This window comes from Malus sylvestris, chromosome 13 (assembly GCF_916048215.2).
Source record: "Malus sylvestris chromosome 13, drMalSylv7.2, whole genome shotgun sequence".
In the NCBI taxonomy this organism is placed as follows: Eukaryota; Viridiplantae; Streptophyta; class Magnoliopsida; order Rosales; family Rosaceae; genus Malus; species Malus sylvestris.
In genome coordinates, this window is record NC_062272.1 from 41535186 (window position 1) to 41551666 (window position 16481).

Below are 16481 nucleotides of genomic sequence, written 5' to 3' on the forward strand. Positions count from 1 at the left end.
TCAAATGTTGTAGATGTAGTTCATATGAGCATGAATATTGGAGCTAAAATTTGGTGCCATGTTTTTGGGAAAATTCGGCCAAATCCAAAGGGTGGTTTTTTGGGTTCATGTTTGACTTGTTAAAAGTGTTTTCAAGTAACTTTTGGAACCCCTATGTACCCTAGTTTGGTTACATGGTATTTCCCTTAAGTTTGAGTGGTTTTGGGATGTCTTTGGGTGAAAAATGTTCATGGAAATTTTTTGAGTTTTTCATGAGTGTTCTTCATTGTTCTTGACATTTTTGCCAAGAACAAAAAGTTTGGTGTTTTGATTCAAAGTTTTGATTTATTTCATAAAGTTTATGTTTTATGTTTTTCATATGTTTAAATGTATTAGATATTTGTTTAGAAAGGTGAAAGAAATATTGGTGGGTGTGTAAGGATTAATTCCCTTTCACACACACCACTTGCATGACATTTATGTCATGCACCACTTGCATGACTTTATGTCAAACTTACCAATCAACACACACATCACTCCTTTCACCTCTCCAAAACCGGCCACTCCCTCAATGGGAGTACTTTTGGGGCTTTTATGCAATTACATAAAGTTTTGATACTTTGTGTATTTGCACTTTGGCCCAAAAGTTTACGTTTTTACGTTTAGGTCCAAAAACGATAAAGGACAAATTGTTTTGGTCCTTTAATGAAGTTTTTGCATTTGTTGAAATTTTTGGGTTCTAGTTGTAATTACATGAAGTAGTGGACTTTTGTGTTTTTACAAAGTGACCCCAAAAGTTTATGTTTTTGCAATATAGCCCAAAAGTTGAGGTTATTGCATTTTGGCCCAAATTAAGTTGAGAACAAAATTGTTTTGTCTCTTTAAATGAGAATTGGATTTTCATTTTATTTAGCTCCATTTAAATCAATTTTATGGATACAAAAACCAAATGAAAATGTTGCATTCAATTTAATTAGTTAAAGTGTTAATTAATTAAAGGGTGATTATGAACCTAAGCCTACGATAATTGAGCTATGTGAAAGGCCATTTCAAATTTGTTTGAACCATGGGAATGTGTAGATTAGATTTTGGTTGTAATTTGATTTGATCAAATGTTGTAAAAGAGCATAAGCTCTTCTTTACTTTATAGTAATTTGTTTTATTCAAATGTTGTAAAGAGCATAAGCTCATCTTTACTTTGAAGTACTCCTTTCTTGTATTATTTGATATGCATGAAAATGGAGTAGAGGGTCCCACGCTCCTAAGACAACACGCCTTAATGTGATTAAACGCGTAACTAAAATCAATCACCATCCCTAGACCGAGATTCAACACTAGGCTCGTGTTGAATCTAAACAAAGGTTCATAGTCATCCTAAGGCCCTAAGGCAACTATATAGTCCATCAAATGAATGCAAAGTTTATGTTAGTAGTATCATATACTCTTGCTTTAAAAACCATTTTATAAGCATAGTGGGAGTATTATATACAACTAAATTCAATCAAATGGACCAATAGTTGTAATAGGACCAAAATTGTTTTAATAAAGATTAAAATGAATATTTATATGTGATGAGACCTAAAAACCCTCAACCAAACCATTATTAAGTTGAGAAGTATGAGAGTGCTTTGAACACTCTTTCGTGGCCTTCCACCGTGGTAGGCTCCGATCATTTGTGACTCGTACACCGGCTTCACCCTATCATGGGGGAGTACAAAGTGCGTGCTTACACTCAGGAGGAGTCTATATGCATACTTGATGTTGTGAAAGGTAGGCAACGAGAATAGCCAACATCATATCATTGTGAGGTTGTTCTTGAACCCCTACCCGAACTTGCATGGTGGGAATGACTTAACTAAGTGCAATGGAGCCAACATCATATCATTGTGAGGCTACATTCTCTAGAGGCCAAATAAGATGGGTACTTGCAAGAGATGCAAATGAGTAAGCGTACTCTCTCATTATTATTGATGCTAGCCAACATCATAACATTATGAGGTGGGCTTGGTAATAGTGAGTCTCCCATACCCTACTAAGAGTTACCTCTAAAACTCTCGAATTCCAATGAGGGATATGGAATTTGCCAAAAATAGTGGGTGGTGCTATTTGATTTAAAGACCCGAATCAAATGGCTTAAAATCAATCAATTTATATTTGTTATGTATTTGTTTACCAATATATTTGCAAACGCTATCCAAAACTTGACAAAGAAAAGCCGAATGCTTTAGTTTCTGGACTTGGTACAACAATCCCAAAGATTGTCTTAAATGGATTGTATATGTACCTAAGTAGTCTCATCCTCACAATCTTCCTATTGATAATGTACCATTGGAAGAACATGTTAGATAAGTCTATCATAAAGAGAACAACACTTTTAAAGTCATAATTCTTCAATTACAAATCGTTGTATGAAGAAATAAGAGTTGCTTTGAACAACCCTTAACTAACGCAAACATTAGTGCTTGTTTCTTTGTTACATGAACAAGGAACTTAAGAAGAAAGCACAAAGGAATGGACACTTTATGTGCCATAATTCTTCACTTACAAATTGTTGTATGAAGAAATGAGAGTTGCCTTGAACAACTCTTGAAAGTTTGTAATTATGTTTAGAACATAATGGTTGGTTGACAAAAATAGTCCATCAACATGGACTTATGATGATTTTGAATCATTGAGTGTTGAAATGTTACACCACTTCTAGAGACGGAAACTAAGCAAGGACTTTACCTTTGTGTCCCTATCCAAATGGTTCACTAAGTTTATTGTAAACTATATAGTGAACAATAACCACACGCTCTCCAAATCGTTTGATGTGTATAACACAATTGAAATAAGTTTCAAGAGAGACAGTGGGAGTTTAGGGACCATGACTATTGTAGACAAAGGAGAAGTCAAATGAAGAAAGCGAAATAAAATCCAAGGGAACAAACTTTCTTTATGAAAGGATGGACATTGGAAGGGGTATTTGCAAGAAATGTCTTGCAAATGTCAAGAACACACCTTTCGAAGGTGTTGTAAATTGTTCTTGAAAAGTTCAAAACAGTTGGCTCTTCTACTTGAATGCTTGATTCCGTATTAGTAACTATGTTTTACAGTTGTTGTAAAAGGGTGGCTAATAAGAAGTAGAAGATTAATGAGAGAAGAGAAAGTACTTCACATTCGGAACGTGAATCAAATGTAGATCTCTGCGAAAGCAGATGGTACTTACTTCCTCATATGAACTACCAAAGAAATTGGAAAAACCAAAGATTGTCTTTACATTCCAATTTTAAGGAACTTAATTCCATCACTATAAGGGATGGATGAATGTTTTGTTTGACAAAACATTGTTCTTTATTAATGAATGATTAGATTATTGTAATCTAATTAATTATCTCTATAGTAGAGATGATATGGTAGTGTTAACTGTTTAGAATATAATGATGCTTAAAACCCAAAAGGTTGCAAGGTAGTGACTAATCCCAACTGAGTTGTGATACCTCAAAAACATAAAATACGAGTTGGTCATAGATGGATGCTTTGGATCGTTAGATCTGGATCCAACACCTTCTTATTAAAATTGTATAGAGGCGAAATGTTCGAATCTTTATTCTTTTGGAAAGAAGAAAGAATCACAAAGTTGTTGAGGTTAATTCACTTGGATGTTAGTGGCACTTGTCCACAACATAATACTACTCATGTTGTATGACATTCACCGAAGATCACTCTCGGTTGGACTATAGTTTATTTTGAATAAACACAAGTCCGAATACTTTGCAAAAGGTTTCAAAGAATTCAAGAAATGTAAGTTGATGAGTAAGACGTCTAAAGTATTTGCCTCCTTAGATTTGATCCAAGGAAAGATAACACTTTAGAACAGTTTCCTTGAAAAATATCAAGGAAAGAAGCATCAAAAGATAATGGATTTCTCCATTAGGAGAAGAACGAACTTGAATAAGATTTAGTTCGTTGGATGTTATCAATTACCCATATATAGGATATATGCTTCTAAGACAATATGATTGTCAATTAGAAGATCTTCCAAAATTTTCATGACTCCATAAGATGTAGTTGGAAAGAAAGACAAATCTTAATCATGTTAAGATTTGGGGTTGTGTGCTAATAAGCAATATTTGTTTGAGAATTATCTTGTGGATATCCTTAAATTAACCTTTGGATATCACTTCTATAAACCAACTAACAAATGTTGTTTTGTTGGGTAGTTCATTATAATCCTACACTAGGATTTGCCTAAGATAGAGCAATGAACGAGAGATAGAACTCAAAGAATGGGTTCTTTGAGTGACAAGATAATAATCAACAAATATAACAACCTAGTTCCTATACCAAAAGCTCCAAGGTAGTCGAGAAGGATTTATAAACTGTCTCAGTTGAATGGTTTGAACTTTATGACTATGTCATAGAGTTACACCTCTTAATTCGAAATAAATAAGAATGAAAATCTTTATGACTACATTGAGTGTATATACGATATATACTCAAGGAAATGGTAAAGTACCATTTGACCCGAAATAATGAAACCCCCATAGCTAATTGGTAGCTTAAGGTGACTACAATTAAAGAGATTGGTTGACTTGGAAGAAACCATCTTTAACGTAGTCATGGTTTCAATTAATTCGAAGATTGCTAGCCACAACTAAATGGTGATTAAATGTTTGGACATAATATGGGTTTCCGAAACCATTATTAAGATAGTCTTGATAATATATGTCTAAAACTATGAATCACAAGACATGTAAGTTGTAGAGATCCATCCATCAAGGATCTTAGCAAGCTAGTGGGAGCTATAAGCGTCTTATGAGAGAAAGATCAAATCGTTTGATTTCTCATAAAGATGTGAATGAATCTTTTGTTTACTAGGTTTACAAAAGATTAGTGGGAGTTAATCATATTCCTAAATTTAAATATATATATATATATACACACACACACATATATATGATATATTAATTTTGGAAATGAAAAGAATATTTCTTCGTTAAAGTTATGACTTTAAACATTCTATAACGATAGAATGTATATGGGAGATATAGTCTAAATACATGGGATAGAAATCTACAATGATATATTTCAAGATATAATTCGATTATATCAATCCCTAATAATAGACAAGAGATGCTAGGAAGTTTCTCATATGATGATAAAGTTCAATTAGAAGGACGACTCTAGTGAGACTAGCAAGTTGCCCTTCTCAAAGGGAACGTACCCTTTGACTCCCAAAGAAATAATGCATAAATAGAATCCTTTATGCATACGCAGAAAGGTGATTTATGTATTTCATATTGTATGAAAAACATTGATATGAGTTGTACCTAGAAAGGTACAAGACGATATCAGTGCAAGCCCAGGATCAGAACCATGGCAACTGTCAAGTGAGTCCTTAAGTATTTAAGAAATACTAAAGGATAAATTCCTCAAAGATCGAGGAAGAATTAGAGTAATGTAAAGGAAGCGTAAATATATTAGATTATGAATCTAATCCATCATTGGATTTTTCTTCATTATGAATGAAGAGATAAACAGATATCTCTTTATTATGACTAAAGAGATATTTGGATGGAAACATTAAAGTAATGACTTTAGTGTGTTACATTATGAATGCAAAATATATTGCCATATAGAAGTTTACAACAATGTTGTTTGGATGGGAAAGTTCATTTATGAACTCTCTATTCGGTTCCAACCAGAAAGTGTCTGACACTAATGGGGCGATAACTCAAGCCAGGGAATCAAGGTCTCATCACGATCTGAACTCAAATGAGAGACTGAACCACATGATTAAGAATCATGTATAATGGTGACATAGTTATTCTCAAGGTTGCTTCTATGGATAACATATAGATATCCATTGTCTAGGCCTACTACTCAGCCATTTATGAAATGACTACAGAAGAGGTATCATCACTGATGACCAAGCTGATTGGCTCTAGTGCAAGTGAGAGATTGTTGGAAATGTGCCCTAAAACCAATCATATGATGATACTTTACAGACATTTCACATGTTAAACTAATCTAGTTTAATATCAAGGGCAAAGATTATTGTTTGAGCCGTCTCATATAAATGTTATACGCTTAAACGATAAGTCCAAGGAATATGTGATTGGGAGAATGCGATCTAAAGAAGTTAGATTCATGAGACCATTCTTTCGTAGACACATCCTAAACGTTCCTGATCATAGGATTGCCAATTGGGCATTGACAGTCCGTTAAGATTAGTACGTGCTGTGCCTTTTCTCAGGGAGAGTGACTAGTCTCGAGTCATTGGTGTGTGTGACATCAAGACAAGTACGCAGGTGCTCAATAGAGAATGAGTTCACTGAACACGATCAACGAAGAGTTCTCATATTCATGTCACATGAGAACTCATGGTTGGGATAATGCAAAGTAGTCCTTTGACCTGAGGCATCATAGTTGTCTTGTGGTTAGGTACTTGATCTTTGATTATGTCAAAGTCACCCTATCCGCGGGTGTCCACGGCATCGTCGGGGTTAAGCCACTTAGCCATGGAGGCAAGTGAATGCGCAACAAGTGATCTCTAACCTTCAAACCGTTTGGGGGAGAATACTCTATGATATGATTAAGAATCTCTGGCCAGAGTATGAATGAGATTTAGGAAGTCGTTCCAAATCACATTCAAGGTAATCATATAAGCACACGAATCACATTGGATAGTAGACATGAATAAACTATCAAACCAAACAATGTGGTCAAGAGTATTGTATTAGAGAAAGACCGTATTGCATTTGTAATCCTAAACTGAATAGGTTCTCCACCTCTTCTGATTAGCTTGGGTAACCATGATATGCTGCTAGGTGTCACTCATGGTTTGTGGAAGCCCTAAACGTGTATAATCACTTAAGGCAGAATTGAAAGTAAGTTTCAATTCACAATCGATTTGAAATGGTTTTAATCGCCCACTGCCTCGCTAAAAGGAACCTAATGGATCGTACACCGTGTAAGGTGGAGATTGAAGAAACAATGGAGATGAGTAAGAATAATTAAATGGTTTAATTCTTTATGGCAAGGATTAATTAATATGTTAATTAATCAAACGAATAAGTTCGTTAAAGACCTCGGGATAGTTTTGGACCTTAAGGCCCAATGGGCTTCAAACGTCAAGCCCATTGACTTAAGTTGTATGACAACTTAATGAATAATGATTCACAAAGGCCCAATTGGCCCAATAATACCCTAAGGCCGGCCATTTAGAGATGGAGTGAGTTTTGGACTTATTTACAAGTTTGCCACTCCAATGAATTAAGGTATAAATATGACTTTATAGCCAAAATTCATTTAGGGTTTTCTTTTGGGGAAAGGATGAGAACATAAACTCTCCTTTCTCTCTAAAGTGGCCGGCCTCCTTGGAGGGTTTAGATACCAATCCTACTACTCCAAGGTCACTCATTTCTTCTCCAATCTAACCTTGGTGAAGAGACTTAGAGGTTCTCAATTTTGGGAACTTGGAGAACCATTTCATCCATCCAAATCCATAGATCTAAGATGCAAGGAATGAAGGCCCTCTCTTTGGGTGATTAGCCTTTGCTTATGCAAAGAGGAATCTACAAAGGTATAATTTCTCAACTAACAAATGTTGTTTTAAGTTGAGTCAAGGTTCACCAATCTACTGGGCTTTGAATTTCATGGTTAATGTTTTGTTTTTAAGTGCATACAAGCATGATTCCGCCTTTTAATTGTTAACTGCATGCTATAGATGTTGCTTAAATGAACATGTTTTTCACAAAATTTCCTTCAACAGTTCCGAAGCTAGTTCATACAACCAATCTTTAGCCTTGTCTATGAGAGAAAAGGGAAAAGCCTTCATCTTCAAAATGCTCCCATCAACATTCACGAGAGTCATACTCGAACAAACAACCACAAACTCCTTTAAGTGCTCGTTAGGATCTTCCATGGACAACCCATGGAACTTAGGAATATGGTGCAATAGGCTAGACTTAATTCAAACTCGTCGGTCTTGTCTAGGGCAGCCGTTGGATATTGAATGCATAATGGCATGGCATTGTCCAATCCTAAAGCGGAAAGCTCCTTGATTGTTCGATTGTCGGCTGCCATATCTTGGACTTCTTAAAAAATACTTGCCGTGGCCTCCTCTTGCTCTTCTCCCTCTACTTCTTCAAGCACGGGGTTAGGACTAGGTGGATTGGATTCTTGCTGAGTTCTCTTCCTTCTCAAAGTCCGCTCAAAATCGTCGTCAAAGTCTAAGATATGCTCACGAATCGGATGAGAACTCCGAGTCATAAACTAGTACCAAAAACAAGAAAACAAACAAGGTCAGTAACTAACATAAAAAAAAAAACACACGAAAATACACAAAAAGAAATAACAAGGGATTAACAAAGTTGCTAATCCTCGGCAACGACGCCAAAATTTGATGCGAAAATTAACTTAACACATAAATTAAACCCTCTTGTTGACAATTGTAGTATGGATAAGTAGGGATTGTTCTTAAACCGGGGATTAGGAGGGATTGCTAAAACACTCTAAACTGACTCAAATATGTAAAAAGAGGCTAAAAACACTTAACTAGACTCAGAGAACTCAAAACAAATTCAAAAGAATCAAAACAATCTAAAAATGCTCAAAACTGCCTAAAAACAACAATTAGGCAGTTTCTGACTCTAACACTATTTTTGGACAAATTTTGGTTTTATATTGGTTCAAAACACTTAAAAACACAAACTAAACAGATTCTAACTAATTAGACACTCTAAAGTAAAGGGGGGTTTGGTTGATGCTCTCTAATGATGGTGAGGGAGTCCCTTTTATAGAATAAGGGCTCACTCCTCAATACATAAGTGAGGTGGTTGCTCAGCTGGCTGCGTTGCTCTCTAATGATGGTGAGGGAGTCCCTTTTATAAAATAAGGGCTCGCTCCTCAGTACATGAATAATGGGTTAGAGTCCCCCAAGTATTTTTCATGAGGCCTAGTTGAGGCCTAATATATGGTTTATAGTGTAAATGTTGATGCACAAAACCGGAGGTCTTGGAACAACGTAAATCCGACCGTGAATCTGCATGAAATGTAAATAACACAAGATGTATCGTGGTTCACCCCAAGGTTTGGGCTATGTCCACACTGAATATGTATTTATCTGAGGGAGAGAGAGCTCTGAGAGTGAGATCTTGGAGAGGGGTGAGGAGCCTTAGGAATTAGCCTCCCCTAATTGTGAGGGTGAGGGGTCCTTTTATAGAATAAGGACTCCTCACTTATTACATATTTGCCCCTTTCTTTATCACATAATTAAATTTAAGTCCCCCGAGTATTTGTATTAGATATAAATACAAGGCCCTAAATATGGTATAAACAGTAGTTCCCCAAGTCTTCAGTCAAGAGAGTCTTTTGGCTGGAGACTTGAAATTCAGTCCATGTGTAGGCCGAAGTAACTAGATGTTGTCTTGAACTGATGCTCGATATGAGGCGGTGCTCAATCTGAATGATGCTTAACTAGAAGTAGCACATGCTGCGAGGCTGCTCGGCTCGTGGCTTATGTTGCCTTGGTTAGCTCGGCTTGTGGCGTTGAAGGTGAGGTTGTCCCTTTTATAGAATAAGGCTCGCTCCTCAATACATGAATGATGGGCTAGAGTTGATGCTCTCTAATGATGGTGAGGGAGTCCCTTTTATAGAATAAGGGCTCGCTCCTCAATACATAAGTGATGGGTTAGGAGTGATACTCGCGGCGAGGCGATTGCTCAACTGGCGGCATTGCTCTGTAATGATGGTGAGGGAGTCCCTTTTATAAAATAAGGGCTCGCTCCTCAGTACATGAATAATGGGTTAGAGTCCCCCAAGTATTTTTCATGAGGCCCAGTTGAGGCCTAATATATGGTGTATAGTGTAGTCTCCCAAGTCTTCGGTCAATAAAGTCTGTTAGCTGGAGACTTCAAATTGAATCCATGTATGGGCCGAAATGGCGGTTGTTCGGAGGCGGTATTTGTATACCCTGCACTGAAGCTTTGTAAGTGAAGCTTTTGAAGCTGGAGCTTTTGTAAATGAAGCTTTTGAAGCTAGAGATTTTGTAAATGAAGCTTTTGAAGCTGTAGCTCTATAAATGAAGCTTTCGAAGCTAGAGCTTTTGTAAATGAAGCTTTTGAAGCTGATTGACATGAGTGATTCTCATGAATATTTGATTGACATGAGTGATGCTCATGAATGTTTGATTGACATGAGTGATGCTCATGGATGTTGACATGAATGATGCTCATGAATGTTGATATGAGTGATGCTCATGAATGTTTATGTATGATTGATATGAGTGATGCTCATGAACGTTTATATATGATTGGCATGAGTAATGCTCATGTATAATATGATGTACTGGGCATACTTTTGATCACCTAGTTGGTGGCATGAAGGGAGTACGGGTTGTACATTTCATCACCTGGTTGGTGGTAATAGCGGTGAGTTGCCAAATAATTGTGGAGTACTGGGCGTACTTTTGATCACCTGGTTGGTGGTAATAGTGGTAGGTTGCCGAATAATTATGGAGTGCTGGACGTATTTTTGATCACCTGGTTGGTGATAATAGAGGGCCTGGCTTTTTTGGGCATGAAAGATAAGGAAAATAAATTACATCATTTTGGTGGGGTGTTTATTCCATGCTTTTGTAGTGTCCCCATGTGCTTCCCTTTTGCTTTCTCTTCTCACTTTCTTTTTCTTTTTCTACATAGGCGCAGTGGATTTTGATCTCAATCTGCCAATAGCATTCAATGCTTTTGCTTTTCGTCTTTGTGAGCACATGACCCCTCCATGACTGCACCACTTTTTCTTTTTCTTTTCACTTTGTTCCCATTGCCTTTTTCTGCATCTGAGCACATGACTGCACATCATTATGTTCCTCCTGCGCAGCTCCAGACTTCAATCTTTTTCCCCCCGACATTGAATCGTCTTCCCTTAATATTTGGTTCCTCTTCCTCCTTGGCAATAAGTGTCGTCCTTTTTTATTTTGTTAATTTCTTGCTCGCCATTTAGCTCCCTTTTCACTATTTGACACCTTGTGTCGGTACTTTTTACAGTCTCTGTGCCTCATCGCTTAATCATTTGCAGACACATGAGATTTCTCACACATATATTTACATGCATTTCAGGTCTCTCTCTTTCGTGCATGCAATGACACCCCTATTCAGCCTCCCATTGAGCTTAACCACAATCTTTCCAGCTCTATGATCATCACCATACTCAAACTCTGGTTTCCACGGGAGGCCCACTTCCACACTAATATTTGAAGAATAAGTATAATAATAAAAAATATTAAAACTATCTTGCTTTCAGAAAATGTGGCCAGCATCTTGTAATAAAAGAAGACTTATCTTTTGTGGTTTGGAGAGTGGGATTGTGGGCTGGCAGATAGTGGGATAATGTCTAACAAGCAAAGTTGATGCCGTTGATACTTTGTCGGTGCTGCAAAGTTGCTGCTCTGTCGGTATTTTTTAAGCGAAACAAAAATATACCTCCTTTTTCCTTGCTTTCAACTCCAAATTAAGACCATCCATCTTCTCAAAGAAACGCTTCACATTCTCAAGCTCTTGATTTCGCAATTTTTTCTTCGAAGTCAATTTGTCCACAATTGTAATCCATTCCTCTGTTTTCCTTTTTTGACCAAGGAGTTTACTTCTCAAGTCGTTAGGCTGCTTCTCATCGGATTCACTGGGCTCGAAGCACAACGGCGTATCGGGGCTGGAAGTCTCCTCCTTGACAGTATTAGGGACGGGGGGAGGCGGCGAAGCCTTGGCCGCCAAAGGATGAGGAGCCAGAGAAGCCCAGAGTGGCAGTGAAGACAAAAAATCAGGTCCAATCTGACGACGCAGAGTGGAAGCGCCGCCGTCGTTCTTTAGAACGAGTGCAGATCTCTTTCCCTTGCATCCCCAGATGAGCGCGAGCGAAATGAAAAGTGAAGTTTTGAATTCGGAGATCATGTGGGGAAGATGAATCAGGATTTTCGCCACCTCTATCTCGGCGTCGCTGGCGTTCGGAAAATAGGGGAAGAGTAGAAGCCTCTGTTCCATCGTTAGTGTTTCTCTCTGTTCCATTGCTTTCACTTTCTCTCTCTACAATTGAAGATTTCACAGCAATATTGCAGTCTTTGTGGTCAAAAGCACATATATATGAGCGCGATGCAGGTCGGATGATGGCAGAGGTGCGGAGGCATAGAGAGAGTTGAGAGAGAGAGAAAGCAGAGAGAGTGAGTTGCTTCATTGTTTTAGAGCTTTGAAGAAATCAAAAATTGCAAACAGAAGAGAGGGAGAGGGAGAGAGGAAGCAAAAAGAGAAAGTGATCTGTAGAGGGAAAGAGGAGAGAGAGATGGACTGGTTTCTGGGGTTTTTCTAGGAAAGCTTTGGGTTGTTGGGTTTTTTTTGCAGATTCACAGTGGTGAGGTTTGATGAAAAAATGAAAGAGTACCGACATAGTTTTTTGTGTCGATTCCCACAGACGGCGCCAAATGCTGATGCACAAAACCGGAGGTCTTGGAACAACGTAAATCCGACCGTGAATCTGCATGAAATGTAAATAACATAAGATGTATCGTGGTTCACCCCAAGGTTTGGGCTACGTCCACACTGAATATGTATTTATCTGAGGGAGAGAGAGCTCTGAGAGTGAGATCTTGGAGAGGGTGAGGAGCCTTAGGAATTGGCCTCCCCTAATTGTGAGGGTGAGAGGTCCTTTTATAGAATAAGGACTCCTCACTTATTACATATTTGCCCCTTCCTTTATCATATAATTACATTTAAGTCTTCCGAGTATTTGTACGAGATCTAAATACAAGGCCCTAAATATGGTATAAACAGAATTCATGCCAAATAGTCTTCGTTACAATGTGAGTTTACTTGTAATAGTACTTCAAGTGATCAGCGTTCCATGGGTGGCCAAGGGTCTTGCCATCGGAGCTTTTAAGCTTGTAGGAGCCAGGGCGACTGATGCTAACAACTTCAAACGGTCCATCCCAGTTTGGACTAAGTGTTCCTTTACTCGGGACTCTGTCGCAGAGTAATCTTTTCTTCAATACCGAATCCCTCACTTTGAAAAAATGAGGTTTGACCATTGAGTCATAGTAGTTGGAGATGCCCTGCTTGTAGGCGACATTCCTCAAGTGAGCGTGGTTTCTATATTCCTCGACTAGATCTAAGTTGAGGGTAAGTTGTTTGTCATTTTTGCTTTGCACATAGTTCTGGACTCGGAACGTTGCTTGCTCAAGCTCAACTGGGACAACTGCCTCTGTACCAAAGACAAATGAGAATAGGGTTTCTCTTGTTGATGTCCGATACAAAGTGTAGTATGACCAAAAAACTTGGGGTACAAATTCTGGCCAACAACCTTTAGCCTTGTCCAAGCTGGTTTTCAAAGTTCGCTTGATTATTTTGTTGATAGCTTCAACTTGTCCATTAGACTGGGGATGAGCTGGGGAGGCAAAACATAAGTTGATGTTGAACTTAGAGTAGAACATCCTGAACTTATTATTGTAGAACTGTTGCCTGTTATCAGTGACTATCGCATTGGGAATGCCGAATTTGCAAAGGATGTTCTTCTATACAAAATCTTCTATTTTTGCCTCAGTAATGGTTGCCAAGGGTTCTACTTCGGCCCACTTTGTGAAGTCATCAACTGCAACGATTGCATAGAGAACTTTGCCCTTCCCTGCAAGCATTGGGTCGATCAAATCAAGTCCCCATTGGGCGAAGGGCCAACAGCTGATCATAGGAGTGAGCGGCTCGGGAGGGGAGTGAGAAATAGTTGCGTAGCGTTGACACTTATCACATGAGCGGGATATTCTGATGGCATCTTGGTGAAGTGTTGGCCAGTAATATCCTTGGCGAAAAGCCTTATGTGCTAGGGATCGAGATCCAGCATGATCTCCGCAGTCTTCTTCATGTATTTCCCGAAGGACAGTTTCTGCCTCTGCGGGCGTAAGGCATCTTAGGTATGGTAGGTTAAAACCCCGCTTGTAGAGTTGGTTATTAATGATCAAGTAACGGGTAGCCTTGTATCGAATTTGCTTAGCTTGGACTTTGTCATTTGGAAGGGTGCTATGAGTAAGGAATCTATAAATCAGGGTAATCCAACTATCCCCCTGTTGTAAGTTGCACACTTCCACAGCCATGGTGCTTGGTGCTTGGTGCTTGTTGCGCACTTTGTACTTCCACAGCCATGGCGAGCCAAAGCATTTACATGACTGTTTGCCATTCGAGGAATTTGGGTGATCTGGTAGTGGAAGTGCTTGAGCAACAATTATGTTTGTGCCAGATATGCTGCCATGGAGCTATCCTTAGCATCAAAGTTGTTGGTGGCCTAGTTAACCACCAATTGGGAGTCATTGAAGATATCAATTCGTTTAACCCCAAGGTGTTTGGCCAAACGTAAGCATGCTATGAGGGTTTCATATTCGGCCTCATTGTTCGACTCCTTGAATTTGAAACGAAGAGCATACTCCATTGCCACTTTGTCAAGGGTTGTAAGGACTAGTCCTGCTCCACAACCTTATTGGTTGGACGAGCCATCAACATATAGGCTCCATGCTGGGGCTGTTGGTTCTGTTTTCTGAGCTTCCAAGGGTAATGAAACCACTTCTTTAGGCGTAGAAACAATGTCAACACGATATGTGAAATCGGCTATGAAGTCTGCCACTGCTTGGCTTTTGTCAGCTGGCTTTGGTTCGTAGGAGATGTCAAACTCACCCAATGCTATTGCACATTTGTTCATTCATCCGGAAGTGTCAGGATTTTGGAGTATCTATTGAAGACGATGATTGGTAAGCACGATGATGGAGTGTGCTTGGAAGTAAGGGCGAAGTTTTCGAGCAGACATGACCAATGCTAGAGCTAATTTCTCAATGTTGGAGTATCGTGTCTCCGCATCTTGTAAGGCCTTACTAGCGTAGTAGACAGGTCATTCGACATTACCATCCTTTTGAATGAGAATGGAACTTACTGCTGAAGCTGATACCGATAGATAGATAATGAGAGTGTCACCAACCTCAAGTTTGGAGAACAGAGGGGCTTTACTCTTGTTGTCTTTGAGGTTCTTGAATGCCTCAGCACATTCATCAGTCCATGTAATGTACTTCTTACTTCCCTTAAGTGCTTTGAAGAAAGGAGCACATCTGTTTGTGGCCTTAGAAATAAACCTAGTTAAGACTGCCACCTTGCCAGTAAGGCTTTGGATGTCTTTTGAAGTTACCGGTTCCTGCATGTCGAGGATTGCTTTGATCTTCTTGGGATTAGCCTCAATGCCTCATTGGCTTATCATGAAGCCTAAGAATTTGCCAGAGCCTACGCCGAAGGTACATTTGTTCGAGTTTAACCTTATTCGATACCTCTTCAGAATGGTGAAAGTTTCAGATAAGTTGGTGATGTGTTGGTTAGCATGTTTGCTCTTGACTAGCATATCATCAACTAAACTTCCATGCTCTTCCCAATCTGTTCGGCGAACATTGAATTGACCAGTCTCTGATAAGTCGCTCCTGCATTCTTTAGGCCGAAGGGCATGACTTTATAACAATATAGTCCCCTGTCAGTAGTGAAGGCTGTGTGTTCTTGGTCCGAAGGGTTCATGAGGATTTAGTTGTATCCTGAGTAAGCATCCATGAAGCTCAGGAGTTCACACCCTGCTATAGAGTCTATAAGTCTGTCTATGAGAGGAAGAGGAAAGCTATCCTTCGGGCATCCTTTGTTTAGGTTAGTGTAATCGACACACATTCTCCACAAGACCTTTCCTTGGTCGGATTTTTCTTAACAATGACAACATTCGTTACCCACGTTGGATTATTGACTTCGCGGACGAAGCCTATGCCTTTGAGTTTTTCAACTTCTGCCTTCATTGCCTCGTATCGTTCAACGTCATAGGATCTTCGCTTCTGTCTTACTGGCTTGGTCTTGGGGTCAATACTTAAGCGATGACAGATGATATCGGGAGAGATGCCTGGCATGTCCTCGTATGACTAGGCGAAGACCTCAATGTTCTCTTACAAAAAAGAGATCAATGCCAACCGAATGGGTGGTGACAAGGTGGTGCCAATCTTCACCAGGCGATTTGGATAATCTTTTGAGATAGAGACCTTCTCCAACTCTTCAACGGGTTGTGCTTGCTGGGTGAAAGAGTCATCTCGAGGATCGTCGGGTTGACTGTTATCACTGTGAAGATCCAAGTTGGCTTCGTTTGGGTTGGTCTTTATGACTTGGTCATGTATAGAAAGGGTTTCCTTGGGCACATGCAGGTGTTGTTGCTTGACCAAAGTGTTGTAACATGATCGTGCACTAAGTTGATCTCCTCTAATGTAACCATTGCCATAGGGGGTTGAAAATTTCATCAACAACATATGTGTGGATACCATGGCCTTGAGATCATTGATGCATGTGCGTCCCAAGATGACATTGTATGCCGTTGGGCAATCAACCACCAGGAAGTTAGTGGTAATGGTAGCTGTGTAAAGGTCTGTACCAATGGTGAAAGGTAAGTGTATGCTCCCCAAAGGTTGCACGATATCACCAGAG

At 39.1% G+C, this 16481-nt stretch overlaps 1 protein-coding gene across 1 annotated transcript; it reads right to left on the bottom strand.

Moving 5' to 3' along the window:
* Positions 1-11172: 11172 nt before the first annotated feature.
* On the bottom strand, positions 11173-12136 carry LOC126595493 (uncharacterized). The gene is made up of 2 exons (XM_050261769.1): positions 11445-12136; positions 11173-11208 (listed from the first exon to the last, which is right to left on the bottom strand). Exons 1-2 carry the CDS (start codon positions 12021-12023, stop codon positions 11173-11175), a joined length of 615 nt encoding a protein of 204 aa, XP_050117726.1. The 5' UTR covers positions 12024-12136.
* Between the last annotated feature and the right edge of the window lie 4345 nt (positions 12137-16481).

Coding starts and splice junctions, on each gene's coding strand:
- LOC126595493 (XM_050261769.1), bottom strand. CDS start 12,023: ATGGAACAGAGAGAAACACTAACGATGGAACAGAGGCTTCTACTCTTC. Junction 11,209..11,444: donor TGAAAGCAAGGAAAAAGGAG/GTATATTTTTGT, acceptor TTCAAATATTAG/TGTGGAAGTGGGCCTCCCGT.